Below are 27,948 nucleotides of genomic sequence, written 5' to 3' on the forward strand. Positions count from 1 at the left end.
ATGGCGGTGTGCGCCAATCCAAAGAGAGTTAAGGCATTTGTGAGAGTCAAGCCAACGGCCGACTTTCCTCAGCACATGATCAAATTTGGGGCAGACAACAAGGTAAAGGAGCTAGATGAGTACAGAGGATCGTAGACGCCAAACTCTTCTGGGATCTCGCCCTCCTAACTAGCGTGGGTGGGCTGTGCTGCTGCATCTTAGATGGAACTTGAACTCGTTCCCTTTCCAGACGATCGAGGTGTACGTTGAGAGGGATCCTTCCAAAGGGGTCGTCAACAACAAGCAGACGGACTGGTCCTTTAAACTGGATGGTGTTTTCCACAACGCGCCCCAGGAAGTTGTCTACGACGCCGTAGCCAGAGACCTCGTCTCGCAGGCACTGAATGGATATAACGGTAAACCTGACCATCGTTCTGCGAATCTGCATCGAACGGAGCCTGCAGCCTGCAGCCAGGTTGGCAGGTGTTGGGTGAAAGCCAGCCCCCCGCTCCTGAAACCAGTGGCTTTCTGGACCGGGAATGATGGAGGAGGGGGCGGTTAGGCCAACATACTTGGGGGAGGCAAATTGGGGAACGCGTTCAACCTGTATTGTATTGGGTGAAGATGATTCATGAGGCAAATCCCTTTCCCTGTCAAAGGGAAGGGCGGTCCAGTGGGCAGAGTCTGAGTTGTCCGCTGTTGGCTCTGAAACACTTCTAGGGACTGTAATGTGCTACGGGCAAACTGGAGCTGGCAAGACATTCACCATGACAGGGACAACAGAAAACTTCAAGCACAGGGGGATCATACCACGAGCTGTCCAGCAGGTGATTCTGATCAGAAGAGGGAGGGGAAGCTCAGAGGCTGTTTTGCTGGGTGATCTCAGATTCCTGCTAGACCAGGAACGCTTTTGTGGCCAGAGGGCACATGATCCCTGCCCCTGCAAAGTTGGGCAAATATTGGAGAGTCACAGAAAGTGTTGGGGGGCCTGAGCGTCAGTCACTGTGGCAGAACAAGGATGCAGATGGCTTGTGTCATGTTGCTTGTGGGGGTGGCTAGGGTTTCCCTTCAGCTCTCTTTTTTAAAGGGGGTTTGTTATTTTTTTTTAATCTGCCTTTAAGTTGATTTTAAAACTTTTTGTACATTTCTGTGTCAACACAGATGGGCTTGTGAAAGCTGCAAAAAGAGATTTGTATCTCGTATAAAGATGCTGAGCTAACTGGCATGGGGAAGCTTTGGGGTTCTTCAGCCAGGGATGCCCACAGGCTTTGGTCAAAAGGCCAGGGTGGTGGCCACGATGGTGGAACGAAAGCTCCACAAATGCCCGTGGCATCTTGCCTCGTTTTTAACCATACCCTGCAGACACCTCTGGCAGCAGCTGCTCATTTCTCCTGCAAGAGAACGTCTTCCTGGTTTGGGTCCCAAGGCTGGACAGGCCCCCTTGAAAAATGTCCCTTGCCAACCTCTTGCGGTTGACTTTGCTGCCCTTCCCTGCAGGTCTTCAAGTCCATGGAGGAGCACAGCAGCCAGTTTATCACTGTTCGGATTTCGTACCTGGAGATTCACAATGAGATCATTGCTGACCTGTTAGCGTCCAGCCACCCTGGCTCCGTCAGTGACGTTCCGTTGTCTGTGGTGGAAAGTCCCCAGGGGGTTTCGGTGAAAGGTCTCTCCATACATTCTGCTCCTAATGAAGAAGTCGCTTTAAACTTCTTGTTTGAGGTAAGGCAGTCGGCATAACTGGGATTTTCTTCTTCCATCCCATCTGCGAGGGGTAGCGCTTTTACAGATGAGGGTATACGCCGTGTTCGTCCATACTGAGCTATTGTCCAGAGGAGCTACATTTGGTTCTGCTCTAATGGGACCTTTAGCCCGCATCAGTGCGATGCACGCTGCCGCTTCGATTGCCACGGCTTCCCCACGGACCTCAGGGCATTGTAGCTTTGAGAGACAGGGATAGTCTCCTCAGAGCTTGGCCTTACTCCCCAGGTTTCTCGTTTAAAGGTATAGCTCTGGGAATTCCCTTGGGAGAACGCCCGGCAGGTCAGACATTTTGAAATCAAAAATGTATTTATCTGAGGAAGCACCGTAACCCAATAAAAAGCTCCACTCACAGTGGCATCTCCACACCAGCAATATGTAGCGCCTTCCAGAGTCATCCAACCGTTGCTGGGCCAACATAACAGTAATGCAGACAGGTTTCACACCCCTTCAGCGAGGGCCGGGTGATGCTCTGAAGACACTGTAGGTGCAGAAATGACCCATGTGTATATTTTAAATATATCTGTCCCCTCCTGGTGTAACATTTGTCCTGTGCATCAGTGCTCCCACCATGGATTTTTTATGGTGCAAATATGTATTTTCCCACATGGAGGAGTGTGCAGTCTGTGCCAGCTTTACTCGACAGCTTGCTTTCCAGATGTGCTGGACTTCAACTCCTGGAGCATCTTTCACCAGCATGGCTGTGCTGAAGGCTGCACCATGTTGGGGAAGGCTCATGCTTGACCGGTGTTTCTCAACCTTGGGGACTTTAAGATGTGTGGACTCGCAGCGCCCATGCTGGCTAGGGAATTCTGGGAGTCGAAGTCCACACATCTTAAAGTCCCCAAGGTTGAGAAACACTGCTAGACCATGAACCAATTTAAACTGGATCAAAGCAGATAGCACACAGCCTTGATACGATGCCCTTCAACTGTGAGGAACTACAATTCCCATTATCCCATAGGCTACATTTCAAGCACAATATATTCGGTGGTGATAGTGATAGCATTCAAACCCCCCCCCCCCCATCTTTCAAAGCTGATGAACTTAATAATCTTTTATATCACTGTCGTAAGGTGGAGTAGGCTAGGGAAATTGCTCAGGGATCTGTTGCGTCTTCATTTCAAGATGTGGATAAAGTTGCTCATCTCTGCCCCAGATACTCACTTTTTGCATTTTTTAGGCCATTTAGTTTGTCTTGGCTTAAAGCAGTTATTTCTGTTCTTTGGCATTTAAGTGCATTATATTTTTATGCAGTTCGTGGCCATCGGATAGTAATTTTATTTTAATTCCACCTCGGAAGCCATCCTGAGAAAATGAACTTTCTTCCAACTTCTGCCTCCGTGTTCCTTTCTCCGCTAGGGTGACACCAACAGAGCTGTTGGTCAACATGCCTTGAATAAGCATTCCTCCAGGTCCCACTGCATCTTCACCATTTACATTGAGGTCAGTCCTGGTGAGCTTTTCATGTTGGCTTGGAAAACCCCAGGAATCTGTGATTCAAAGCATCATTTTTTTAAAGCATGCCCTAACATTTCTGATCTCTCCCTTCAGTGTCATTCCAGAATCCTTTCAGATGCCAGATACGTCACCTCCAAAATTAACTTAGTGGATCTTGCAGGCTCAGAGAGGCTGTCAAAGAGCAGAGTAAGAAAATTAGGGTTATAGTATTAGTTCGCTAACTTGTTTTTAAACTGAGGATATGTTTTGCTTTTATGCCTTGCAGAGATCCACCAGCATGTTTGGAGATGACCAGGGGAACAGGGTTGATATTTTTAGCCTTTTTAAAGTGTTTTCCCCCATTGTTTTGGCGGGCTGTTAAAAAGCAAACTGGCGCTTTAAGTTTTGTGTGGAATGCCCCTAAACTCAGCTAACCTTGGTAAGCATCTTATCTGAATACAGTCAGAGAATGTCGAAGTCAACCCACTTCTACAGATTTGCTCTTTGCAAATATTCTCAGCCCTAAGTAACTCCCCGAAAACACCTCTATCCGGGTTTAAAGGTTCACTGCTTGCATTCTCTTACTTTCCCCTGCCCACAGGTGGATGGGAAAGGGGTCTGTTCAGAGCTAGCCTGTAGCAGGGGATGCGCTTCCCAGACGCTGCTCATTCCTGGTGGGGCGATGGGAGGGCCGGCACGGGGTTTGCGTCACATGTGGCCTGCGGATCACGTGCACCCTGTGGGTTGGCTGCCCCCATTTTAAGAGAACAAGGGCTATGCTCCCTTCGTGTGCTACGGAAGAAGGGCCCATCAACTGACAAAGCCTCAGGGATGTGCTGGTACCCTCAGGTTGCACCCTCTCATATCGTTCTCCCTGTTTATCCTGAATCAAGGGGGAGGCCAGAGTCACTGGGAGCTGGGCGTCATATACATTTTTTAAAATTATTATTATTATTATTATTATTATTATTATTATTATTATTATTATTTTAACCAGCTCTCCTGCCCAAAAAATTGCACCCTGAAGCTAGTTTTATTGCTGCTTTCTCTCCTGGGTTTTCCATTTCCTTATTGAAGTCAGTGAGAGGGAAATTCCTGGCTGATGTAAACTCTCTCCGTGGAGGAGCATGGCTGTGGGTTGACAAAAATACAGGGTCCGGCATAAGGATGCCCTCGTTCACCCAGCCTTCTGCCAGGAGCCAGTGGAATGCTTCCTCAGGCCGAGAGGTCCACCAGGCATCGTCCAAACGCTGCTCTCATTCATGCTCTGCGGGTAGAAACTTCTGCAGGTCTTAAGGATTTGCCCAGTATAGCTCTGCGACCCGCCTGTGGTCAGGAAATGTTTTGGGTCTTTTACTGATGCTTGCTTATTATGCGGTTGCAGCTTCTGGGCGGCTTTAGATCCTTGTGACGCTCCTTTTGCGGAAGTTATTCTCATTACATGCATGCGCACACACTGAATGACACCTCCTCGGTCCTCCCTTTTTTAATTTTCCTTTTTCTGACAGTCAGACGGATTTGGATTGAAGGAAGCGACTTACATCAACAAGTCGCTGTCATTCCTCGAACAGGTTGTCATTGCCTTGTCGGACTACAACCGGGATCACGTCCCCTTTCGGCAGAGCAAGCTGACTTACGCCTTGAAGGATTCGTTAGGTAGGGCCTTGGGTTCAGCTGTGGGGAAAGCCCAGATTCAAATCCCTATTAAGCAGTAGCCTGATCATACCTTCCAGCAATGTAACAAGGTGAGAGTGTCATGTGAAGCGTAGTTTGACGTCATCACCATCCGCATTTATTTACTTAGGTGCGCCAGTCTGTCCAGCCGTGCCCAGGAGGGTGATCGATGTGTAGGAAACAAAATAGAACAACTAAAAACGAAAGAATTCCTCCCTCCCTCTCACACTTAAAATTTTAAACAGTGGCTGGTAGTGTCTTAAAATATCTCTCCTCTCTTGCCCTTATTCTGACCGGAGTTGTTTTTCCACTGGTCTTTCAAATGAGAAAAGAGCTTTAACTAGAGCTTTCTGGGAAGGAAAGGTCTTGGGATGTAATGGTACATGGGAAAGACCTGGGGAGACTGGGCCCAGAGACACTGCCCAGGGAAGGGCCAGATAAGAGGCGGCTTAGCCCACAGCTGCGTAACGGGAGGAGGAAGAGGCTCAGGAGGGACCCGCCCCAGTTTCCCGGGCTGTAATGGAGACAGCGGGAGAATTGTACTTTCAGACTTGCGAGATTGATGTCAGCCCTCCCAGGCAGACCAGACAGGGAACGAGACCAGATGAGCTAATTCTCCTTTATTGTAAGGCTACATTGACACAATCTCGCAAGTCTGAAAGTACAATTCTCCCCCCATCTCCTTTACTGCCCAAGAAACTGGGGAGGGTCCCTCCCGAGCCTCTTTCTCCACCCGTTATGCAGCTGCGGGCTAAGCCGCTTCTTATCTGACCCTCCCCTGGGCAGCATCTCTTTGCCCCGTTTCTCAAGGTCTCTCCCACATATCGTTACCTCTACCTTACAAGGATGCTGTGCAAAAAGTTCCCATTAAAGTGGCAAAGGCTGTCTGAGCAGCCGACCAGGGTCCTTGCTCCAGGTAGCAGAGCAAAAACTGAGTTTCCCTTAGGTTTACATGGAATCCAAACCTACTCGGAGGAATACATGCAGGCCACACAATACATGCAGGCCACACGATACATGCAGCCCACAGGATAACTCCGTATCCCTTTACGTTGTTAACTCCTGGCTTACGTGAAGCAATTTGGATCTGCTAAATGGGTCAAAAGTGCTCAGTGAGAAGAATCCATGTCAGGCATGAAGGCTCACATACCACCATTGAAATTTGAAAGTCTGAAAATACAATTCCCCCCCACCCACCCTGTCTCCTTTACAGCCCGAGAAACCAGGGAGGGTCCCTTCTGAGCCTCTTGCCCCTCCCACTATCCAGCTGTGGGCTCTGCTTCCTCTTATCTGGCCATTCCCTAGACTGCATCTCTTCACTCGATCTCCCAAGGTCATTCCTACATACCATTACATGGGACCACCCAAAAAATCCAGCTCTATCTTTAGCCATCATCAAATCCCAAGTGGGTATTTTCCAGATGTCTCTGGGAAATGTCATGCAAAGGAGGCAAATTCAGTAAGGTGCCAGTGGTGTCATTTGTTCAACAACTTTGCAGTACAGCTGACGTCATGGTGGCTTGCTTATATCACGTGGGGCTTTAAGATGTAGCTTTAACACTATATAGACTATGCTTGGAAACCCTGACATTCCCCAGCATTCCATTCCTTGTCCTGAATGCAGAATTCTTCAAAGTGTGTGTGTGTCTCGTTTTTGTTTAGAGCAAACTGCCTTTGCTTCCTCCTGTTTTCCCTAGGCGGGAACTGCAACACGGTCCTTGTGGCTAATATCTGCAGTGAGGCCATTCACGTAGTGGAGACGGTAAGCCCCTGGCCAGCTAGACCTAGTAGAGCCTGAACGTATCCAGAGGTTAAGCTGTACATTCAGACTTTTAAGGCACCTTCTCAGAAATGCTCAGCTGGGATTGATTGAGACCTATCCTGGACAAGGAACAAAATAAGAACTCTTCCACCCTACACGGTACATGGCGCATGGCATTTGCCAGTGCCTTCCTCTTTAAAAACGTATTTCTTTGCAACTGCTGTAGAAACTTGGCAAATCAAGGAGATGCCTGTGATAGAAACTTTCTGGTTATTGGGCAATCTAAAAATGCAATAAATAATTTGCAGTAGTGTGGTTTGTAACCATGGGGCACGTTCAGAAGTAGCATGCACCTGCCTACAATCGCCCAAGATTGCATCCCCCCTCAGCTGCCTGGATCAAATAGGCCTGATTCTCAAGCTTATCCCTGGACCCAAGTATGGCCTTGGGAACCGTTAAGGGGAACTGGCTACAAGCAAAGGTCAGGATCTAAATCTGACATCATAGGAGACTTGCTGTGTTAGTCTAAGGCAGTGTTTCTCAACCTTGGCAACTATAAGATGAGTGGACTTCAACTCCCAGAATTCCCCAGCCAGCCCTGTTGGCTGGGGAATTCTGGGAGTTGAAGTCCACCCACCTTAAAGTTTGCCAAGGTTGAGAAGCACTGGTCTAAGGTGTCAAGGTCTTAGAAGGAATCTCATAGCACGTTTTCCGACTCACCCATTTTATTAACTGCATCTCTCTGGCCAATGCGCATCTAAATACACTCTATGCCCCTGAGGAAGGGAGCTGCAGCTCACGAAAGCGTCTGCCTTTTAACAAAATGGGTGGGCCAGAAAAGGTGCTACCAGACTGCCTCCTCATCTAAATCTGAAGGGTCTAGATCAGAGTGACCTTCTCCAGAAGCTCCCAGGGTCCAAAGTCTGGAGTAATAGTTCAGTGAACTACCACAGCTCTTTCAGTAGCCTGGGGCTGCAAGAAGAGGAGCTAAGTTACGTGGTTGGCCCCAACCTTTTCCCCAAAGAAGGCAGAAATAGTCCCTGTGGCTGCCAGTCTGGTACTTTTTCCATGCAGGAAAGAGAGAGAGAGAGAGATCTTCCTTTTCCATTACATGTACTGCAACAAGACTTTCTTGGAGCTGTTTGTGCAGCTGTTCTCAGTCCTGTCTGAAAGGAGCAACCTCTGCAGCTGCTGACCTCTGACCTTTCTCCTGTCAGAAGAAGAGCAGCAGGAAGGAAATACGTACCATTTTGCCTTCAGACATCTCTGATGCAGACTGTTGGGAGTCCCCAGTAATAGCACTATGACAAATGCGGTGATGCTCATATTTTTCCAGCTGTCCACACTTCGTTTTGCCACCAGAATGAAATGGGTGTCCACTGAGCCAGTTGTAAATTTAAAAGTCAACTCGGAGGTAGGTCCTCTTTTGACGTTTCTGCTCTCTTGAAGGAGAGGCTTATGGGACTGGGTGACAGGAAAGACTGATGCAGCTTTGAATACCCAGCACAAGGGCAGAGTGGAGCAGGTGATGAGATCATTATTCAGATCATGCCCATAATCTGCCCTTCCCAGGATAATGAGCCAAGGAAGAAATTGGGCTGAATTTTGGACTCAGGAAGAGCCATTGAGGCAACACTGAGCGGTTGTTGTTCCCCACCTCTGTAGCAGTTGAATGCACCTAGCCAACCTTGGGTCATCTCAGGAGCTAAACAAGGATGACTCTAGGTAGTAGTAAGTTGAGGAATCACCTTGGAATCCTAGATATGTTGGCTAGACTGGGAAATTAAAAAAAAAATGCTAGGATAAGGCAAACCATTTTTGTCATGCTGGCCCCCAAATTACAAGGACATGGTCAATGGGAACCAAGCTCAACTCAAGGGAATATTTCTTTGCTTAATATTAGCTTTCCTTTCGGGGCCATTCTTGAGGGCCAATCATCTAATTCCAGTTACAGCACCAATGTGTGTGGAGACATCTCCTGGCAGTTGATCCTGCATCCTCTTCTGACGACCTCACAAGTCTAAGGGTCTTGGCCACAAACAGGAAGGCTCTGGTTCAAACCAGTTTATGTCCACCCCACATGAGTGACACATGCCTAAGATGCTATTAGTTCTTCATCCCTTGAGACAGTTCTCCAAACCAGAATACAATACGTGTAATCTCTGGGGTTCAGGAAGGATTTCTTGTCAGCTGTTCCCTTAAGAACACACAAGCCTATCTTGCGCTCTTATCTTCTTAAGACATAGACCCATCTATCTAGACATCCCTCTAGTCAGCCATCAGGGTTGTAGCCAACTGGATGTGTTTGGGAGGCTCACACGTCTGGACTGGAGGGCAAGACCTTCCTCTCCCTGTCCCACTAAGGCAGTGTTTTTCAACCTTGGCCACTTGAAGATGGGCAGACTTCATGGCTGGCTGGGGAATCCTGGGAGCTGAAGTCCACCCATCTTCAAGTGGCCAAGGTTGAAGAATTCTGCTCTAAGGAAGGCGTAGAGGGCATGACCTCAAGTTCTAACAACGTGAGAAGGGGGGGGGAATTCTCTGTCTCTCCTTCGTTGATGCTATGCATGATTTTATATACATCGCCAGGCCTCCAGACTCAAAAGGCCCAACCGCCGTAGGATCTCTTCATGGAGGGCTTCTTGCTCCAGCCTTATGCCGTCCTTCTTACAGGGGAGTGACCAGACCTGAGAAAATTACACCAAATGTGGTCTTGCTATAGATTCACATAAAGTCATTACTTTATCAACAGCCATAGTACAGGTAGTCCTCAACTCACGACCCTTCGTTTAATGATGGTCTGAAGTTACAATGGCCTCAGAATAGGTGCTTTACAGCCTGTAAAGCCCTTCCGAGCATCACAAAAAGTTGCACCACCCTCCGGCAGTTATACGATCGCGTTTTGGGCACTTGGCAACCGGTTCGCATTTACAATCAATGGCAGTGTCCCATGGTCACGAGATCACATTTTGCAGCTTTTTTGCCATTTTCTGCAAAATGGCAGAAAAGCTGGATTCACTCAATGACTGCCGTAAAAATGGTCATAAAATTGGGTCCAGTCACATGTGACTTGGCTTTATACATGGACTTCACCAGATGGACAACACCGAAATCAGACTGACTACATCCTTTGCAGCCAAAGGTGGCGGACATTTGTACAGTCGGTAAAAACAAGACCTGGAGCTGACTGTAGTTCAGATCACGAACTTCTTCTTGCACAATTTAGGATCAGACTAAAGAGATTAGGGAAGACCCACAGATCAGCTAGATATGAGCTCACTAATATCCCTAAGGAATGTGCAGTGGAGGTGAAGAATAGATTTAAGGGACTGGACTTAGTAGATAGGGTCCCGGAAGAACTCTGGACAGAAGTTGGCAGCATTGTTCAGGAGGCGGCAACAAAATACATCCCAAAGAAAGAGAAAACCAAGAAGGCAAAATGGCTGTCTGCTGAGACACTAGAAGTAGCCCAAGAAAGAAGGAAAGCAAAAGGCAACAGCGATAGGGGGAGATATGGCCAATTAAATGCAAAATTCCAGAGGCTAGCCAAAAGACATAAGGAACTATTTTTAAACAAGCAGTGTGCGGAAGTGGAAGAAGACAATAGAATAGGAAGGACAAGAGACCTGTTCCAGAAAATTAGAAACATCGGAGGTAAATTCCAGGCCAAAATGGGCATGATCAAAAACAAAGATGGCAAGGACCTAACAGAAGAAGAAGAGATCAAAAAAAGGTGGCAAGAATATACAGAAGACCTGTATAGGAAGGATAACAGTATTGGGGATAGCTTTGACGGTGTGGTCAGTGAGCTAGAGCCAGACATCCTGAAGAGTGAGGTTGAGTGGGCCTTAACAAGCATCGCTAATAACAAGGCAGCAAGAGACGACGGCATCCCAGCTGAACTGTTCAAAATCTTGCAAGATGATGCTGTCAAGGTAATGCATGCTATACGCCAGCAAATTTGGAAAACACAAGAATGGCCATCAGATTGGAAAAAATCAACTTATATCCCCATACCAAAAGAGGGAAACACTAAAGAATGTTCAAACTATCGAACAGTGGCACTCATTTCACATGCCAGTAAGGTAATGCTCAAGATCCTGCAAGGTAGACTCCAGCAATTCATGGAGCGAGAATTGCCAGATGTACAAGCTGGGTTCAGAAAAGGCAGAGGAACTCGGGACCAAATTGCCAATATCCACTGGATAATGGAAAAAGCCAGGGAGTTTCAGAAAAACATCTATTTCTGTTTTATTGACTATTCTAAGGCCTTTGACTGCGTGGACCATAACAAATTGTGGGAGGTTCTTAGCGGTATGGGGATACCAAGTCATCTTGTCTGCCTCCTGAAGGATCTGTATAACGACCAAGTAGCAACAGTAAGAACAGACCACGGAACAACGGACTGGTTTAAGATTGGGAAAGGAGTACGGCAGGGCTGTATCCTCTCACCCTACCTATTCAACTTGTATGCAGAACACATCATGCGACAAGCTGGCCTTGAGGAATCCAAGGCTGGAGTTAAAATCTCTGGAAGAAACATTAACAATCTCAGATATGCAGATGATACCACTTTGATGGCTGAAAGCGAAGAGGAACTGAGGAGCCTTATGATGAAGGTGAAAGAAGAAAGTGCAAAAGCTGGCTTGCAGCTAAACCTCAAAAAAACCAAGATTATGGCAACCAGCTTGATTGATAACTGGCAAATAGAGGGAGAAAATGTAGAAGCAGTGAAAGACTTTGTATTCCTAGGTGCGAAGATTACTGCAGATGCTGACTGCAGTCAGGAAATCAGAAGACGCTTAATCCTTGGGAGAAGAGCAATGACCAATCTCGATAAAATAGTTAAGAGCAGAGACATCACACTAACAACAAAGGTCCGCATCGTTAAAGCAATGGTGTTCCCCGTAGTAACATATGGCTGCGAGAGCTGGACCATAAGGAAGGCTGAGAGAAGGAAGATGGATGCTTTTGAACTGTGGTGTTGGAGGAAAATCCTGAGAGTGCCTTGGACTGCAAGAAGATCAAACCAGTCCATCCTCCAGGAAATCAAGCCAGACTGCTCACTTGAGGGAATGATATTAAAGGCAAAGCTGAAATACTTTGGCCACATCATGAGAAGACAGGACACCCTGGAGAAGATGCTGATGCTGGGGAGAGTGGAGGGCAAAAGGAAGAGGGGCCGACCAAGGGCAAGGTGGATGGATGATATTCTAGAGGTGATGGACTCGTCCCTGGGGGAGCTGGGGGTGTTGACGACCGACAGGAAGCTCTGGCGTGGGCTGGTCCATGAGGTCACGAAGTGTTGGAAGCGACTAAACGAATAAACAACAAAAAACATGTGACTTGACTTATGACCACAGTGACTTAACAATGGAAATTCTGGTCCCAAGTGTGATCATAAAGCAAGGACTACATCAGTTCTCTTCCTATTGGTTCCAACCAAGGAATTTGGCTTTCATTCAGTAGTTGCAAACTAGGTTCACATTTTCGTTGTCTGCTTTGGCCCCAGGATCCCTTTCCTGGTGAATCGCTGCCAACTTGGATCTCATTAATGTAAAAGTAAAGTTTGCTAGTTGTTGTTGTCTCTCCAGTGTGCATCATTTCATGCTGCTTTACCCTAAACTGCACTTGCCATTTCGAAGTCTGTTCATCCAGTTTGGAGAGATCCTTTCGGATCTTTTTATTGTGGACAGTTCGGTGTCATCAGCAAACCTGGCCACCTCCCTGGTCAACCCTAAGCCCATTTATATGCATGTTAAGAAGAGCCAGTCCCAACACTGATCCCCAGAGGACCTCATCTGGCTATTTTCTAGTCCTCGAGAACATTTGCCAATGTTAAAGAGGAGTTACATATTTTTGTGGAAAAAAAAGTAATTTCGTATTTAAGTTCCTTAAGAAGACTTGGGTGGATACCAATTGGACCTAGGGATTTTGTTTTGCTTTGTTTTTTTAGTTTGTCAATCTGGCTTACAACTTCACCTCTGGATACCTCTATTTGTCTCAGTTCATATGATCTTCCTCTTGAAAAAGCCATCTGAGCATGGGCATCTGTCCAACATCGTCAGCAGTGAAGAGAGAAGCAAAGAATTAATTTGGTTTCCCTGCTGCCTCCTTGTCTTCCAATGGCCCAAGGGCCTTACCAGTCTGTTTCTTATTCCAAATGTATATGAATAATGTTTTGTTGCTTGTCTAGTGTTCCTTGCCATGTGATTTTTTTTGTATCTTTTATTTGCTGCTCGCAGATCTTTGGCCAGAATTTCTGTGCTTTTTAGTTCTCCTAATCTGAGCAATACTTCCATTTTTCAAGGAAACATCTCTGACCACTGACTACTTGATTGTCCTCTTGACCTTCAAGGTACCATTCCTGATCTGAGGTATCCACTGTAGCAAAGATTCTGTGGTTGTGATTTTGAACCACCTCTTGAGTGTTCTGGAGAAGAATGACCCTCTTGATTTTCCTTTCCAACTTCATTCTTCGGAGGTTGGCTTTCTGAAGTCAAACTTAACTTTTCACGCCCACTGAAGATGATCACAATATGATTCTAATGCTTGAGATGGCTTCCACAGCTGGATGCCACCACCAAAGGAGAAATGCAAATGAACAGGAAGTCTGATTGATTACCATCCTTGGGATCACAAAAATAATTAGTTCTACAGGACTGTGTGGCTGGAAACGATAGAAAGCTTGGAGATGGCTTTCTTCGTTGTCTTGCCTTGCAAGTTTATGACTTGATCTGGCTGGATAGAGTCATCTGGAAATCCTGTTGCTTCCATCTTCTTGCAATTGCAGGGGGCATAAATGTGATAAATAAAATAATAAATAAAATAAGATTTCCCTGCCAGCAGTTCTCCTTATACTCAGGAATGGAGGCCATCTACATACTTATTTTGATACACCCTTGTTAGATGGACATCCCACATTTCCTTCAGAAGCTTTAAGGCTGCCCAATTTTAGCATTCCTTCTTATTTTTCCCACTTGGTCCAAGAAGCTGCAGAAATTCCAAGAGACCCCATTCTTAATGGTGCTCTGAACTCCTTGATCATTTTGCAATGAGAAACAAGGTTGTGAAAATGCTAACAAGCACAGTCACATTTTTGTGGGTGTTGTGCAAGTATCAGGAATAGACCCTTACGTTGGTTAGAGGGAGGACGGTGGAAGGATTCTGATGGACGCGTTGTGTTTCCTGGGGTCTGAAGACATCTTTGGGCAGTCCTTTCTGACTTTCCTACCACTTAGTCAATGCTATTCTTGTCTGCTTAGCGGATGGTGAAGAACTTGGAAAGAGAGGTCCTCTACCTGAAGGAAGAGTTGGCGATGCACAACAGTTTGGTAAGAAGCAACCGCCTATGAAGGTGCACCTTGATGGGTTGGTGACATGGCCCAGCTGGGCTGTGGCTACATCACAATGCAACATGACCAGTTCCCTGCGGGACCAGACCCCTTGGCCCATCTAGCCCAACCGTCTGTTCTCCCAGTGGCCCACCAACCGCCCAAGGAAGCCCACAAGTGTCCCAGCAGGTGGCCTTCAGGGGCCATCAAAGCTAAGAGCCATTGATCCCTTGGACTTCCATGAATGGGTCCAACCATTTCCTGAAGCCAGCCCAGCTGGTAGCTGGCACCAGATGTCATGGTGCAGGCAGGAATGCAGAACTGGAGGCTCCCAGGCTGCCTTGGCCCCGCAAAGTCTAGAAAGTGGTCCCCAACCCCTTCCAAATTTGCCACCCCATTGCCAGTTTTTATGGGCACTGGAAAATTGCTAAATGCATGGGGACTGACTGTAATCCAGTCAGGCCCATATCGTCTTGGTGATCTGTCACTCAGCTCTTTCTGCCAGGTTTACCCAACAGATTGCAGTGTGGCGGCAGGAAGCCAAGCGTTCCTTTGCCCTGCCATGCAACAGGCAGGTCTCCCTTCAAAAGACCGTGCCTGCTACTAACCAGACTGAGTTTGGGGAACTGAGAAAAAGGATTTCTAGGAGGGTGCAAAATGTTTCAAGTGTCCTGTTCAAATTCAGAAGGATTGTATCTGGTTTGAAAAATGGCCTTGTGTCAGAGTGGACTGTTTCAAGCGTTTTGGAAGTATTTGAACTAAAAATAGGATGTTTGGATTTGAAACAGGTGTTTTGAACTTGAGGCCTTGCAAAATGCTTGAAAAGCCTGCTCTGAGCAGGTAGTTTTCAGTTTGAAACCGTTTGTGCTCCCTGGAGACTTTCCCCAGTGCCATCGGGATTTGCCCTCTCTCCGTGCTACGGATGTCCACCAGGTTCCCCCCACTCCAGCAAGAAGAAGGGGCTAGGCTGAGGAATGGGGGGCTGCAATGTTCGTAGGCAGAGATGCCACCTGTAGAGGGATCAAGCGCTGGCCTGGCGAAGGAAGCGGGAGAGATGAAACTCTTGCTCAGCTCTGGGGAAATAGAAGCGGGGAGAAAGAGACCTGCCTTGACCTTGACCTTAAAAGGCGGCAGTGAAGGTCTGGAACAGGCGTAGGATTTTGTTAATAAACCTGGCAAAAAAGTAGCACTCCAGTGTCTATTTCTTGAGCTGGGCTACTGTGCAGGGCTGACACTGTGTTACATTGGCAGAGGGATTATGGCCCCTTTCCAGCTCAGGAGCCCTTGGCCACTGGTCGGCCTTGCCAACTTCTAACTCCCCCCCACTTTGAAAATGCCACCTATAAGTGTTCCTTGTTGGGGTCTGCTTCCCCTTGAGGCAAGCAGACAAGAACCGCAGGATTCTCCATAAAACAGCCCCCCCACACACACACACCTGGGCTTGTCTGCTGCTCCAATCAGACCAAATCTGAGTGGCTTTCAGTTTTCCCAGTAGAGGAATCATCAAGACAAGATCTAAAGTCAGGAAGTAGACTAGAACTGCCACTACTCTCATGGCGTGACCCCCTCAGAAACTTTGTGCCCAGTCTCCCACAGAGCAGGTCTTCCCGGCCTTCCTGAACACTAGTAAGGACGGGGCCAGCCAGACCTCAGAGGGCAGGCTGTTCCAGGGGAGATGGGCGAGTCTGAGAAGGCTCACCCCGGGTCCCTGAAATGACACTCCCTAGGGGTTGGGATCTGCAGCAAATCCTCTCTTAAGTGACACCTACTTGGAAGCCTGAGGTCAAGACAATTGAGTTGAGGCTGAACCAAGGAGAGGCAGCAGAGGAGCCACCTGGGCCATCCTTACTTGGTTGATGCTTTCATCTTCTGTTTTTAGCTCAATCGCCCCCCAGTGTCTTATGAGCCCCTGAATGAAATCCAGATAGCAGAAATCAACTCTCAAGTCCGTCGGTTTCTGGATGGAACCATTGATGAGTTAGATGTAAGTAGCTTGCTTGCAGATATGGAGGGTATCTGATGTCTTTTAGGTGTTGGGAATACAGTGACCAAAATGCCCAGTCAGGGAAGGCTAGTGTTCCGGGAAATCTGTACCCACTGATCTGGGAGAAAGCATCCTTGAGAAGGCTCGGGTAGGATTACGCTCATGTATTTAAATCAGTGTTACAACACTGGTGTTCTTTGTGGCAGATTCAGAAGCCATCCAGCCCAAGGCAGAGATCATGTGGATGGGATTCTTTGTAGCTAGAAATGGATCTAGGTGGCTGGCCATAGAACAGATCTAGGTAAACTGTGGATCTCGGTAGGATTAGGAACAGAACTACTGGATACGACCTGAGGCAGAGAGTGTTCTCTGCTTTTGCTATGGGATGTGGGATTCTTCAAGCCAGCGTTGTCCACAAGCTCTGTTTTGTGATTAACTGTGGCACAAACATTAAGGATTATCCTGGGCTCATCGTGACACCCCCACCTTCCTTGCCTTTCTCTCTGCCTCTTTCTGCTTCCTACAGATCATGAGCATCCGACAAATCCAGGAAGTGTTTAACCAGTTCAAACTCATCTTAAGGTAAGGACTTGGGAGTAGTTATGGGTAGATTCTGTTAAGGTCTACGGATACAATAAAAAAACCTTTGGTGGTGGCCTACAGAGGGTGGATCTTTGGTGGGGCATTTCGCATACTGCACAACGCTGTACTTTTCCTTCATCGAACCCTGTCCATGTGATATTGATTAGAGGATGCTATGTGGAAAGTCTAGGTCAACCTTCAGTCATTTCTGCCCGGAAGAAGAATGGGCTGTAAGTAAGATTCATCATTGTGATCAACACCTCCCTGAACAGTGATTCCTTCCGTGAAGCTACTAGTTCATATCCAGGCGCCCAGGTACCACACGGTACCAAGCAGACAATCCCTTAAGGAATTCCATCAGCTGCCAAGTAGAAAATGCAAGCCCTGTTTGTATTAAGGTCAAGGTTGGATTCTTGCACCTTTTCTCCTGTCCGTGTGGTACCTGGGCGCCTGGACATGAACTAGTAGCTTCATGCGCCCAGAAGGGGAGGGACTGATGGCTTGCTGCCTCTCTTCAGTTCATGATGTCATTGTGCTCTTGTTAATTATGTCATCAGAGATCTTTCAGGGAATAACTGGGCCATTGTTGAAAGCTCTGGCTGAACAACTGGGAAGCGAAGGGCTTGGTCTGTTTGGTGACCCAGGATTGTTCCTGGTGGGTTACCTGTGAAACTTCAACCATCAAAAGGGAGGGCACACTCTGCTTGAAAAGCAGGAATGGGGTGTCCCCAAGTGTGGCCCGCAACAGGAACCCAAGTCAGTTCCAGCAAGCCAGCATCCTGGGAGCCCTCTGGGAGCCATAAATTCAGCTGTGGGTGATTTAGTCTCCTCCACTCCAAAGCAGCTGAGTTTGTACTGCATGCTAGATCAGACTAAAATAGGGTGAGTAGCTGGTGGCTCAGCAGGTCTGGGAAGCCCTCCTTTGTTTTAGTGCATTGTATGAATTAGCCCATCCCATAAAGCCATCATAAGTAAAGGGAAAGACATCTCCGAAGGCCCTGGAAGCCCAGAATAGAGACAGATCGTCCCGGAGAAGGTCTGTCTGCCTGGTTGCTAAGAGTCAACACTGACCCGATGGCACATAATCAGTCGATCGGTCAATCGGTCAAAGAAACCCTCAGGTTGAGCTTGACTGCTGCGATTGCATCCAGGCTGTTTTCCTGGCAACAGTAAAGAAGACATTTGCGAGTCCTTCTGGGATTTTTTTTTCTACTTCCCAGTCTAGACGTCAGCCCTTGGATTTTCTGGTGCTGTTCCATCCAAGCATCCATCACTGCTGATCCTGCTCAGCTTCCAGGCCTGGCTAGGGTCAGCCCAGTCCCGTCATCACCTAATGTGGTTGACTTCTTTGGTTCGTGAAGGGCAGCATGGCCATGTTGTGTGGCTTAGGGTTGTGTCTTTTGTGAACCCAGTCAATATTTATTTATTTATTTTATTTTATTTTATTTTATTTTCTACCCTGCCTTTATTATTTTTATAAATAACTCAAGGCGGCGAACATACCTAACACTCCTTCCTCCTCCTGTTTTCCTCACAACAACAACCCTGTGAGGTGAGTTGGGCTGAGAGAGAGTGACCAGCCCAAGGTCACCTAGCCGGCTTTCATGCCTAAGGCAGGACTAGAACTCGCAGCCTCCTGGATTCTAGTCTGTTGCCTTAGCCACTAGACCAAACTGGCTCTCAGTATGTGTTGCTTTAGCCAGCAAGATCAGGAAGTGGAAGCCAGATTGCGGAGCAAGTACACCCTGATAGACAAGAATGACTTTGCGACCCTGTCTGCCGTTCAGAAGGTAAGCAAAGGAACGGTGCTGGACTTCCTGCCCCAGCATGTCCTTCTCCCCAGTTTCAGAAGGTTAATGCCAACTCAGAGTTTGGGCGATCCAAATTCAGAGTTTGCCCTGAGAGATTTGGTCCAACAAGGAGACCCCCAGATGCAGTATCCAAGGAGGCCAGTTCAGGATCGTTTCACACCCATCTCCTGCTCTTCGCTCTCCCCAGGCAGGACTGGTAGACGCTGATGGTCATCTGGTTGGAGAAATGGACGGGCAAGGGTTTGGCATCGGAACTGCCCCTTTCTCCTCCAAGCCTGGCAAGAAAATGAAGGCAAAGAAAGGCAAGGAACAGACCAGGTTGGTTGGCTTCTGTTTCGCTCGGCTGGCAGGTGTCCGGGCGCCCTGGGAAAAGAGACCTCGGGACTGGCACTGGAAAATTATTTATTTATTTATCTGTGGAGTCCTCGGTGCTCTCTGAGCCTGGTTGTTTGCTTGCAGACATTTCCTTACCCAGACGGAGAGCCACTCTGGTCTAGTGGCAAAGGTTCCAGGCTAGAAACCAGGAGACTGAGAGTTCTCTTTGCGCTAAAGACATGCCTGATTATCTGGGCCCCGCTCCTGGCCTCGGGGGAGCCGTGGTCTTCCTTTGGAAGGAGCCCACGCTTTTCATCCATTCCCAGGCTTTTGTTGCAGTGAACTTCTGTTTGGAAGGCAGATAGGATGGAAGGGAGAGGCCCAAACTCGAACCAAGGGGGATCACAGAGGAAGCGTTGGGCGACCACGGGCGTGATGCAGACAAAGCCGGGCCATGTGTGTTTTCCTCGTCTTCTCTTTCTTTGGGTGGCTTCTAGATCTGGGTGACGTCTCTGGCTCTGAGACTGCCCACGGCTTCTGAAACGCCTCTGCGCAATGAGGAATCAGGCTCTCTGAAAGCTGAGTGCTGCAAGCCGGGAGCTGGATTATCTGGGCGCTCATCTTGCCATAGCTTTTGATCCTGCCAGGGCAGCCGTTGACGAGGGCCCCTGGTGATGAGCCTCTGAGGTCCTCAGACCCCAGATGCCCGGGCCCATGTTCTTCAAAGGGTCAGACCGCGATCCCTGGCTGAGCCCAACTGAAAGGCCGCCTGGTCCCGAGACCCTGCCGCTGGGACTCTGAGCCTGCTATTTGTCTTCCAGCCCCACGGCACGGAAGGAAGGTTTGGGGAGTCCCCTTTCTGGGAAGGACCTGGATGCCCTTTCGGGGTCTCGCAGCCAAGTGGTGGCAACCACCAAGGAGCTGGAGGGGAAAGATGCCCTGCTCCGTGACCAGGACGTCTCCAGCCTCGACACGCATCGTTCTGACTCAGCACCAAAAGATGACGCCAGCATCAGGCCCAGGTAGCTTTTCACAGTGGCCTCCTGCCCGTTTCGTTCTGGTTTCACCTTAGAGACTTAGGCAATTCCTTGTAACTCATCTCTAGTCTGCAAACTCCAGTCCTTTTGTGCAGGAGACAGCGTTTCTTGCGCGAATGACCCAATAGCAGGATAAGTAACATGTACAGGTAGTCCTCACTTAAGGACCACAATTGGAACCGGAATTTTGGTTGCTAAATGAACCGGTCATTAAGCGAATCTGACCTGATTTTATGACCTTTTTTGTGGTGATTGTTAAGTGAATCACCGCAGGCATTAAGCAAACCACATGGTTGTTAAGCAAATCACACAGTTCCCCATTGAGATTACTTGCCAGAAGCTGACCAGGAGGGTTGAAAACGGCAATCACATCACCACAGGACACTGTGACAGTCATACATGAGAACTGGTTGCCAAGCGCCCGAACCATGATCACATGACTGCGGGGACACTGCAACAGTCATAAGTGTGAGGACTGGTTGTAAGTCAGTTTTTTCAGCACCATGGTAAGTTCAAACCATCACTGAACGAATGGTTGTTAAGCGAGGACTGCCTGTAGCGTGTCCCTGTCTTGACAAGCCACCCGCTGTTTGCAGTGTGGTCACCAGGCCTGCGACTAAGAGAGACAATTTTGCCCCTTCCCTCAACAGTTCCCCACCTCCCAGGACGACAGCCTTTGAGGACTTCAAGAACGAGCGGGGAAGCGAAATCAACCGGATCTTCAGGGAGAACAAGGCTATCTTGAACGACCGCAAGAAGAAAATGAGCGAGGCTGTGCAGAGGATCAACCTGCTCAAGCAGGAGATGGACGCGACCCACCAGGCGCTCGAGGTCCAGACGCTGGGACGGGAGCAGCAGGGTACGCAGGAGGAGCGACGGGGGGGCTTGCTTTGTCCCGCCTGTGTCCAGTGGGGTCGGCCGAGGTGGGCTTTTGCTGCAGACTGGATCTCCGGTTTAGAGGTTTCCTTCCAGGAGCAATGCACGGGAGAGCCGTTTTGGACCCTGCATTGCTCCCTCCCTCCTTCCAACATTAGAGCAGGGCTTGCTTCAACCCTCCACGGACGGGGTGTCGTCCTAGGAGCCCTGGGTTTTTTAAACCTGGCGTCCTTTACCAATAAGCACGCAAGGCAGAAATCTCTTCTAACAACTACAATTGGGACTGGAATTTTGGTTGCGAGTGAAGCGGTCATGAAGTGAGTCCAACCTGATTTTATGACCTTTTTTGCAGCAGTCATTAAGTGAATCATGGCAGGCATTAAGGGAACCACATGGTTGTTAAGCAAACCAAGTGGTTCCGCATCGATTTTGCTGTGAGCATGGGGACGCTGTGAAGGTCGTAAGTGCCAGGACCAGTAGCAAGTCAGTTTTCCCAGCACCGTCGTAAGTCTGAACCGTCACCAAACGAATCGTCGTTAAGCGAGGAGTACCTGTATTCTGTGCAGGATAATGGCACTTGGAAATTGGCTTTCAAAGGAAGCACCAAAAAAGAAATTCTGTTTAAACAGCTGCTTTCAGAAAATCATTACATCATAAGCAAGTACAATTTCATTGGTATACAATAATTATTCACACCCTTGGGTGGCAAAATGCTTCCAACAGGTGGGCACTAATGCCCAAGTGTTGGCACTTGCTGCTGCTAAGGGAAATATGAGCTAAGCCAGTGCCTTATCTGTTAGGTTACAAGTGCTTCCCGCTGCATTCCATTCCCCGCCGATACCGCACACAATACACAAAGGGAAAGCGATTCGATTCGCACTCAGTCTGCAACTTTATTATCTGCTCTGCTCCCAACGGTTAGTGAAGGTCAGTTCTGGGGCCATCATGTTTCTGCTGCCTTCTTCAAATTAACCCTGAAATCACCATTCCATCAGGGAGACAACACATTTTTTGAGGGGGCTCCTTGTTCCCCTTGAAGGGCCCAGGCATCGAGAAATGCAGCCCAAACGCTCAGGATTGATCCGGGTGAATTTGTCACTGGATTGCCATCCCCACCGCCGCTCGCTTGAAAACGGAATGTCTCGAAAGACTGATAGCCCTGTTCACACGTAGGTCTTCAAAAACACAGGAGGGGTGAAAAAACAGAAATAGAGGCTTCGGTGCTTCCTGTGAGGTTTTGGCTCAGCTGTCAGCCGCTGAAGAGGAACATCATTGCAGGAAGGAAGAGGTTAAAATGGGGGAGAAAAAAGCATTCCCGACTGGGTTCAACTCCACTGGACTGGGCATTCTGGTGGAGTTGAACGTATTTGGGAACACTTTTCTTCTCCCCCATTTTAACCTCTTTGTTTGAGAAAACAGTTTTTCTTCAGGCACCTTTAAGAGATGTTGATGCTACTCCTGACTCTGTTCCTCCTCCTTTCCCGTAATGATGGGACATCCATCCCGTAGTAACCCCTTCACCGTCTCCTCCCTCAGGAAATTCTGACACCTGTCCTCCAACTGTACACTTCTCTTATGCTGTTGCTCTATATCCTTTCAAAGGGGGGAAAAATACCCCGGATGGATGAAGTTGACCATTTTCTCCTCCCAAGGGGTCAATTTCATCAAAATGCCCAAGGGGGCCCTGTTGAAACTGGCAGGAGAGCAACGTAAAAGTTCATTTCAGTACTGAGACAGGAGCTCAACCATGACAGGTTTGACACATCATGGCTGAGCATCTTCCTTGTTTAATGTGTCTGTGTGTTTGTGTGTATAATTTTATTTGCAGCCAAAAGACCCAAATAACAAAGTACAAATATAATCTAAAATTTGGCATTAGATAAAACAGTTTAACAAATAATAATTTATTGAACCTGTGTGCTGCCCATCCCTCAACAATTCTCAGTGGATAAAATAATAAGTATTACGTAAAACATTTAAAACTCAAAGGTATTGATGTATTACTAGAGACCTTGTTTTTAGAGCATTGGTTAAAAATTTGGCTGTTGCCACTGCAATTTTAGAATTTTTATCCGCAAGTAAAAATTTTAACATATTCAGAGATATCTCTTCCTGCTCTTGAATTTAAAATAGGCCGGATAATGTCCTGCCAAACACTCTTGTAAAATTCACAATACCCCTTAGGGACTTTTTGCTGAAAAAAAGAGGAAAAAATGAACTGATAATTTATGGATTGGATGATTAGAAAAGGTAGACTACGGAAAGAAGGAAACTTTGATGTAATCTTAGAGATGGAGGCTAAATATAAACGTACTTATAACTGCTGTTAAGAAGACCGGAAGCCCCTTCTTTATTTTTCTTTATTTTTTCCTTCTTTTCTACTTCTTTTTCTATATTTTTTTCACTTTTCTATTACTTTTCTCCAATTCTCTTACCTTTAACTCAAAATTTGGACTGTTTTTACTCTGTGGAAAAGCTCCTTTAATTAAAATTATATATTAAAATAAAATTCACAATACAATAAAACAGGATCCACCGTTTCAGGGACCGTACCTTGTGACCTGACTGTGGATCCTCATTTTTTATTGGAATGCAAAGAAGGTGGGCGGTGGGGGAAGTAAAGCAGGGAAGAGAAATCCTGAATCCTGACTGCATTCCGATCTACCCCAAGCAGTATTTGTGGCTATGAACAGAGTCAGGATGGTTAAAGGGTGGTTTGCGAGAGATGGGCGGTGACGAAATTCAAAATATAAATAAACGAGCTGCCTGAGAAATTCGCCTTTTGATTTCAGCCCAAGAGGGTCCTCCTCCCTCCAGTGAGGTCCGACTTGCACCCCTTGTTCTCAGCACATGGGGTGTCCACGGGGCGGGGGGAGACGCCGCGTGCATCGTGATCCTACAAACGTAGAACAGTAAAGCTGGAAAGGATCACAAAGATCGTCAAGTTCAGCTCTCTGTGATGTCGCCATGACTCCATTCAGCGCCTGATGCTCCTGATTTGCACAACGATGCAGGGACACGTGGGACACCGTTCTGGTGTCACTGCGGGTCCTACTGGACCTCTGTGCATCTCAGGACCCCTGTTCTCGTCTTGGGCCTGGCAGGTGAATACCTGAATGACGAAGGGCAGATCATCATTGATGAAGAAGAATTCCTCCTGATCGTGAAGCTGAAGGACCTGAAGAAGCAGTACCGGGAGGATTACAGCGAGTTGCGGGATCTTCGCTCTGAGGTCCAGTACTGCGAAAACCTGGTGGATCAGTGTCGCAACAGGCTGCTCACAGGTACGGCTGGGCCCTGGCCCTGAAGTGGGAGGCTGCGCGTGGCCCTGGGGGAGCCTGAACATGGCTTGCGATGAAGCCGCTCGAGGGCGGTGGGTTCCGATGGTCTGAACTCAGACGGTCCCGGGTCCAAAACGGAGCGCCAGCTTCCGAACCCCAGGCATCGGATTCAGGTCTGCTCTTATGACACCACACCCCAAACTGCCGAATAGCCTCTCCCAGTGGCTTCCCATAAAGAGCCCAGCTCAGCCTGGCTGTCTGTGACTCCGATTCCGTCTCGTCTCCCATCCTCCCCTCAGAGTTCAACATCTGGTATAATGAGTCGTTCCTGATCCCAGAAGAGGTCAAGGAAGCCCTGAGGCCCGGAGGAGCCATCCGGCTTGGCATGATCCCGATAAACAGAGTCCTGACTCTGGTAAGCCAGGTTGCCTCCCCACAGTTGCCCCAGCAGGAGCTAGTTAGCGGTTGGCATCTCGGCGCAGCTCCACCCTGGCCCTGCCAAGTGGCGACGCGTGGGAATTGGCTGGCATTGCCCAGGCTGCTGGAGGGAAAAAGAGAAAAATTGCGGGGCTCCCTGGAGCAGAGAGAGAGAGAGAGTGATTTGCAGCAGAGAGTGCTCCTTATGGGCCATATTTCCATTTTTCCATACTTCTTGTTTTTTCCTACCACAGAGACTCCAGGTGTTGTCTGGCAAGGCTTCCTAATCTCCTGAACCATGCTGGTTTCCCTTTTGGGATAGTGGTTTTGGGATGCTCTTGTGCATGTGTGAACAATTGTACACCCATGGACTGGGTTCCCACAATTTCGTAAATCCTTGCTCATGACTGGGTCCCTGGAACACCATAAGCTAAACCAAGGCCCCCAGAGCTTTCCCCTGTCCGGCTTCCTGTAAGGTATGAGCATCGCCAGTCTGGGGCATATTTTGCCAGTTCCTAGCTGAGAAGCAACTGACATTTTCCGTACAGAATCAATTCATTTTTATCATTATTTATGTATTATATAGGTGTGGTTTCCTCTGCCAGAGCATCTCAAAGCTGTTTACAGTTAAGAACGTTAGCAAAATGCTGAATAAATATACAAACAATACCGGTAGTCCTCACTTAACAACCACAATAGGGCCCAGAAAACTGGTTGTTAAGTGGTGTGGTCGTTAAGTGAGTCACCAGATGACTAGACCTGATTTTGTGACCATTTTATGATGGTCGTTAAGTGAATCCAGCTTCCCCACAAATCACGATCACGTGACCACAAGACGCTGCAACTGGTTGTAAATGCAAGCTGGCTGCCAGATGTGATCATGTGACTGTGGGGTGGTGTGATGTTTTGCGACAGTCTTAAGTGTGAGCACAGGTTGTAAAGCATTTTTTCTGAGGCTGTCATAGCTTTGGACCATCATTAAACAAATGGTTGTTAAGCAAGGACTACCTGTACATTAAGATGATACTCAATTAAACAAAGTTTTCATTAAAATGGGAGGACATTTTCCAATATTCATGCTGGAATGATGCCCGTGCCTGCTTTTGAGCCCTTTTTAAGAGACAAGACAAGAGGCTTCTGTGTTCCCAGATGTTTCTGTTCATCCCTGACAGTGGGTGCCTTTGAGGGGGTTTACGAGGGGAGGCCATAAAAGGAAATGTCTTCCTCCCAGCTTAAAGGAACTCAGGAGTCCACAGCTCTAGTGAAGCCACTGTGATTTAGGTGGGCTGCCATGAAGCTGGTGAACTTCGGCTCCTGAACTTTGGGGCTACGCTGTGCCTTAGTGCAGTGGCCCAGCCCCAACCAATCCCTCGCATGATTTGCACCCTGCAAGCAGAAATGGGCCCCTCATGTCCGGCATTCTTCCTCCTGGGAACTCCCTGCCTTCTTCAGCCTGTCCTTCTCTCCTCCAAACAGGATGAGGACGAACAAGAGAGATTTGACCGAATGCAACAGGAAGTGTTGCCTTTTTGCCCAGCTTCTGTTTCCTTCTATAATGCCAAGGCAAAGGTGGACCGTAAGGTAAATCACACAGATCTTTACGGGTTGCTTCAGGGGGCCAAGGCTGCTTGCAAGCTCCCAAGTGGCCCCCAGCTGGCCCCACACTCAAAGGGTACTAGATTAGGTGGGCCCCAGATCTAAGCTGTGAAGTTAGATTTCTTAAGCCCTGAAGGGCTTTTTGGCACCTGTTGCTAGCATGCCTGTGTCTCCAGGAAGAGGAAGGAATCTCTGCTAACTCCTCTGTCGGTGTTTGTGCTGCTGTTACAGGAGTGTCCAAATGAAGTCGTTCACCCAGACAAGAAATTTAAGTCTGTGCAAGCACGTAGGTTTTGCAGGCCAAAATCAGCCTTTGGAATGGTTGCAAGGGGGAGTGATACAAATAAGAACTCTGTCAAATGCAGCATTGCAAATTAATGAATAAGGATGACGTCTATTTTATATGCAGAAATAAGCCATTCTGAGATCTCAAATGGGTACACAGGAGCTTATTTTGCAGTTGGGTGATTGGAATATCAATTTTGCCTGAGGAAGTGATCATTTTTAATGGACTTAAATGGCAACCCAGCAACACAGTTTGCTAGATCCTGAACAAGGACTAATGTCCAGGATAAAAGCTAGTAATTCCTAAAGTCATCAAGATTTAACAAAGCTGTGGCCCAGTAAAAGCTCAGGTTTTGTGGAAATTGATCAGCTATTCCCAAAAGACAGGTTGTTTTCTGCAGCAGCAAAGATGATGGAAGGGTTCTGCGAAGCCCTGCTGGTTTTGCCCCATTGCAGAAGAACTACCTTTAAAAGATAGGTCAAGTTTAGGAATGGGGAGAGATCAAGGCTGAAATGTAATTCGATAGAAATGACTTAGAAGGCAGCAAAAAGGTGGTGAAGGATTTACTATTCCTGAATTCTAAGCTTGCATTAAACCCCCACATTTGAGAGCTTTTTCCTTTCAAGCTTGAGGACTAGAGGCTTAAGTTAATTTTAACTGAACCCTGAAGACAGCTAAGAAAGCCAGTTTGGTGTCATGGTTAAGGCACCAGGCTTGAAATCTAGTCTTGTCTTAAGCACAAAGCCAGCCAGGTGACCTTGGGCCAGTCCCTCTCTCCCAGCCCTAGGAGGGAGGCACTGGCCAACCACTTCTGAAAAAAAAACTTGCCAAGAAAACTGCAGGGACTTGTCCAGGCAGTCTCCGAGGATTAGGTGTGATTGAACTGATTAAAAAAAAAAAGACAGCTAAGGTGGTAGGGGGAGGCCCATGAGCCACACCTGTCCCCCCTGAGCATTTGTAGCTGCATAGTACCCCTAAGGTGGCTAACAGATCCTCTCTGTTGAGGTGGTTGCAGTGGAGCATCCTGGAAGAGAAACGTAGAAATAACCGTCCCTTCTCCTTTCTTGTTTGAAAGCACAAGTACTCTCGAGCCATGACCGCCTTTGAGCAAATGAGGAAGAAGCCGGGCTCGGTCCAAGCGGCGGTGAGGAACAAGCCCCCATCCGCCCTGGACATCATGTAGCAGAGCTGGAACGGTTCCTGCCTCCCTGCTTACAAGAGGAGTGAAACAGACACAGCTTGCAAGTCACAACTTTTTTCTTTTCTTTCTGTAAATTTTCAGGATTAACAGTATAATAAATCTTTGAGGATTTCTAAGTATGACTAACATTAAGAAACACACCTGGTGCCACACTGACTTCACCCAGTCATACTAACCATGATGATTTAACCGTGATATAACAGGGATGATACGATAAAGAACAGGAACAACTAAAACTGGAGGAAGAAAGTTTTTCTGCTCACGAGCTCAGCTGAGGAAAGAAAATGCTGAGCAGAGGAGAGGAAGAGGGGGAAAAAAAAGACACCAAGCTGCCTTTGTGCCTGTCTTCACAAGAAGGTAAAGCAAATAATTGTGTTGCTTTATCGTTTTGGATGCTGATGTAAAGACGGCGAGAAATCCAGGACTGTTGATGAGGAAGGGTTGGTGGAGGGCAGACGTTTAATGCAAAGCCCACCGGCCAAAGAAGGAGTGCTGGGGAGGGAAGACCCCAGCTTGCTGAACTGAGCAGATCGGTCACACAGAATCTCTTCTCTGAAAAACTGGGGTGGTGCTGCTTGCCCAGGGACATCCAGCTGGCAGCTGTGACTGAGC

General features: G+C 47.8%; 1 protein-coding gene across 1 annotated transcript; it reads left to right on the forward strand.

The window, feature by feature from the left end:
- KIF9 (kinesin family member 9) lies at positions 1 to 27,452 on the forward strand. Its single transcript, XM_063301885.1, has 20 exons — positions 1 to 102; positions 230 to 395; positions 700 to 806; positions 1,477 to 1,701; positions 3,103 to 3,186; positions 3,295 to 3,387; positions 4,689 to 4,836; positions 6,552 to 6,616; positions 7,953 to 8,030; positions 13,882 to 13,950; positions 15,830 to 15,934; positions 16,461 to 16,516; positions 18,216 to 18,306; positions 18,515 to 18,645; positions 19,464 to 19,664; positions 20,330 to 20,538; positions 23,660 to 23,839; positions 24,136 to 24,251; positions 25,730 to 25,834; positions 27,211 to 27,452. The coding sequence occupies exons 1-20, from the start codon at positions 1 to 3 to the stop codon at positions 27,316 to 27,318; spliced, it is 2,439 nt and encodes an 812-aa protein (XP_063157955.1). The 3' UTR covers positions 27,319 to 27,452.
- Positions 27,453 to 27,948: the final 496 nt, after the last annotated feature.

This window comes from Candoia aspera, chromosome 4, assembly GCF_035149785.1.
Source record: "Candoia aspera isolate rCanAsp1 chromosome 4, rCanAsp1.hap2, whole genome shotgun sequence".
Classification (NCBI taxonomy): Eukaryota; Metazoa; Chordata; class Lepidosauria; order Squamata; family Boidae; genus Candoia; species Candoia aspera.

Excerpts from the sequence above, each read along its gene's own strand:
- KIF9 (XM_063301885.1), top strand. The coding sequence starts at position 1 with ATGGCGGTGTGCGCCAATCCAAAGAGAGTTAAGGCATTTGTGAGAGTC. Across the intron at positions 103-229 it reads AATTTGGGGCAGACAACAAG|ACGATCGAGGTGTACGTTGA; the intron begins GTAAAGGAGCTA and ends TTCCCTTTCCAG. Across the intron at positions 19,665-20,329 it reads GACGCCAGCATCAGGCCCAG|TTCCCCACCTCCCAGGACGA; the intron begins GTAGCTTTTCAC and ends TTCCCTCAACAG.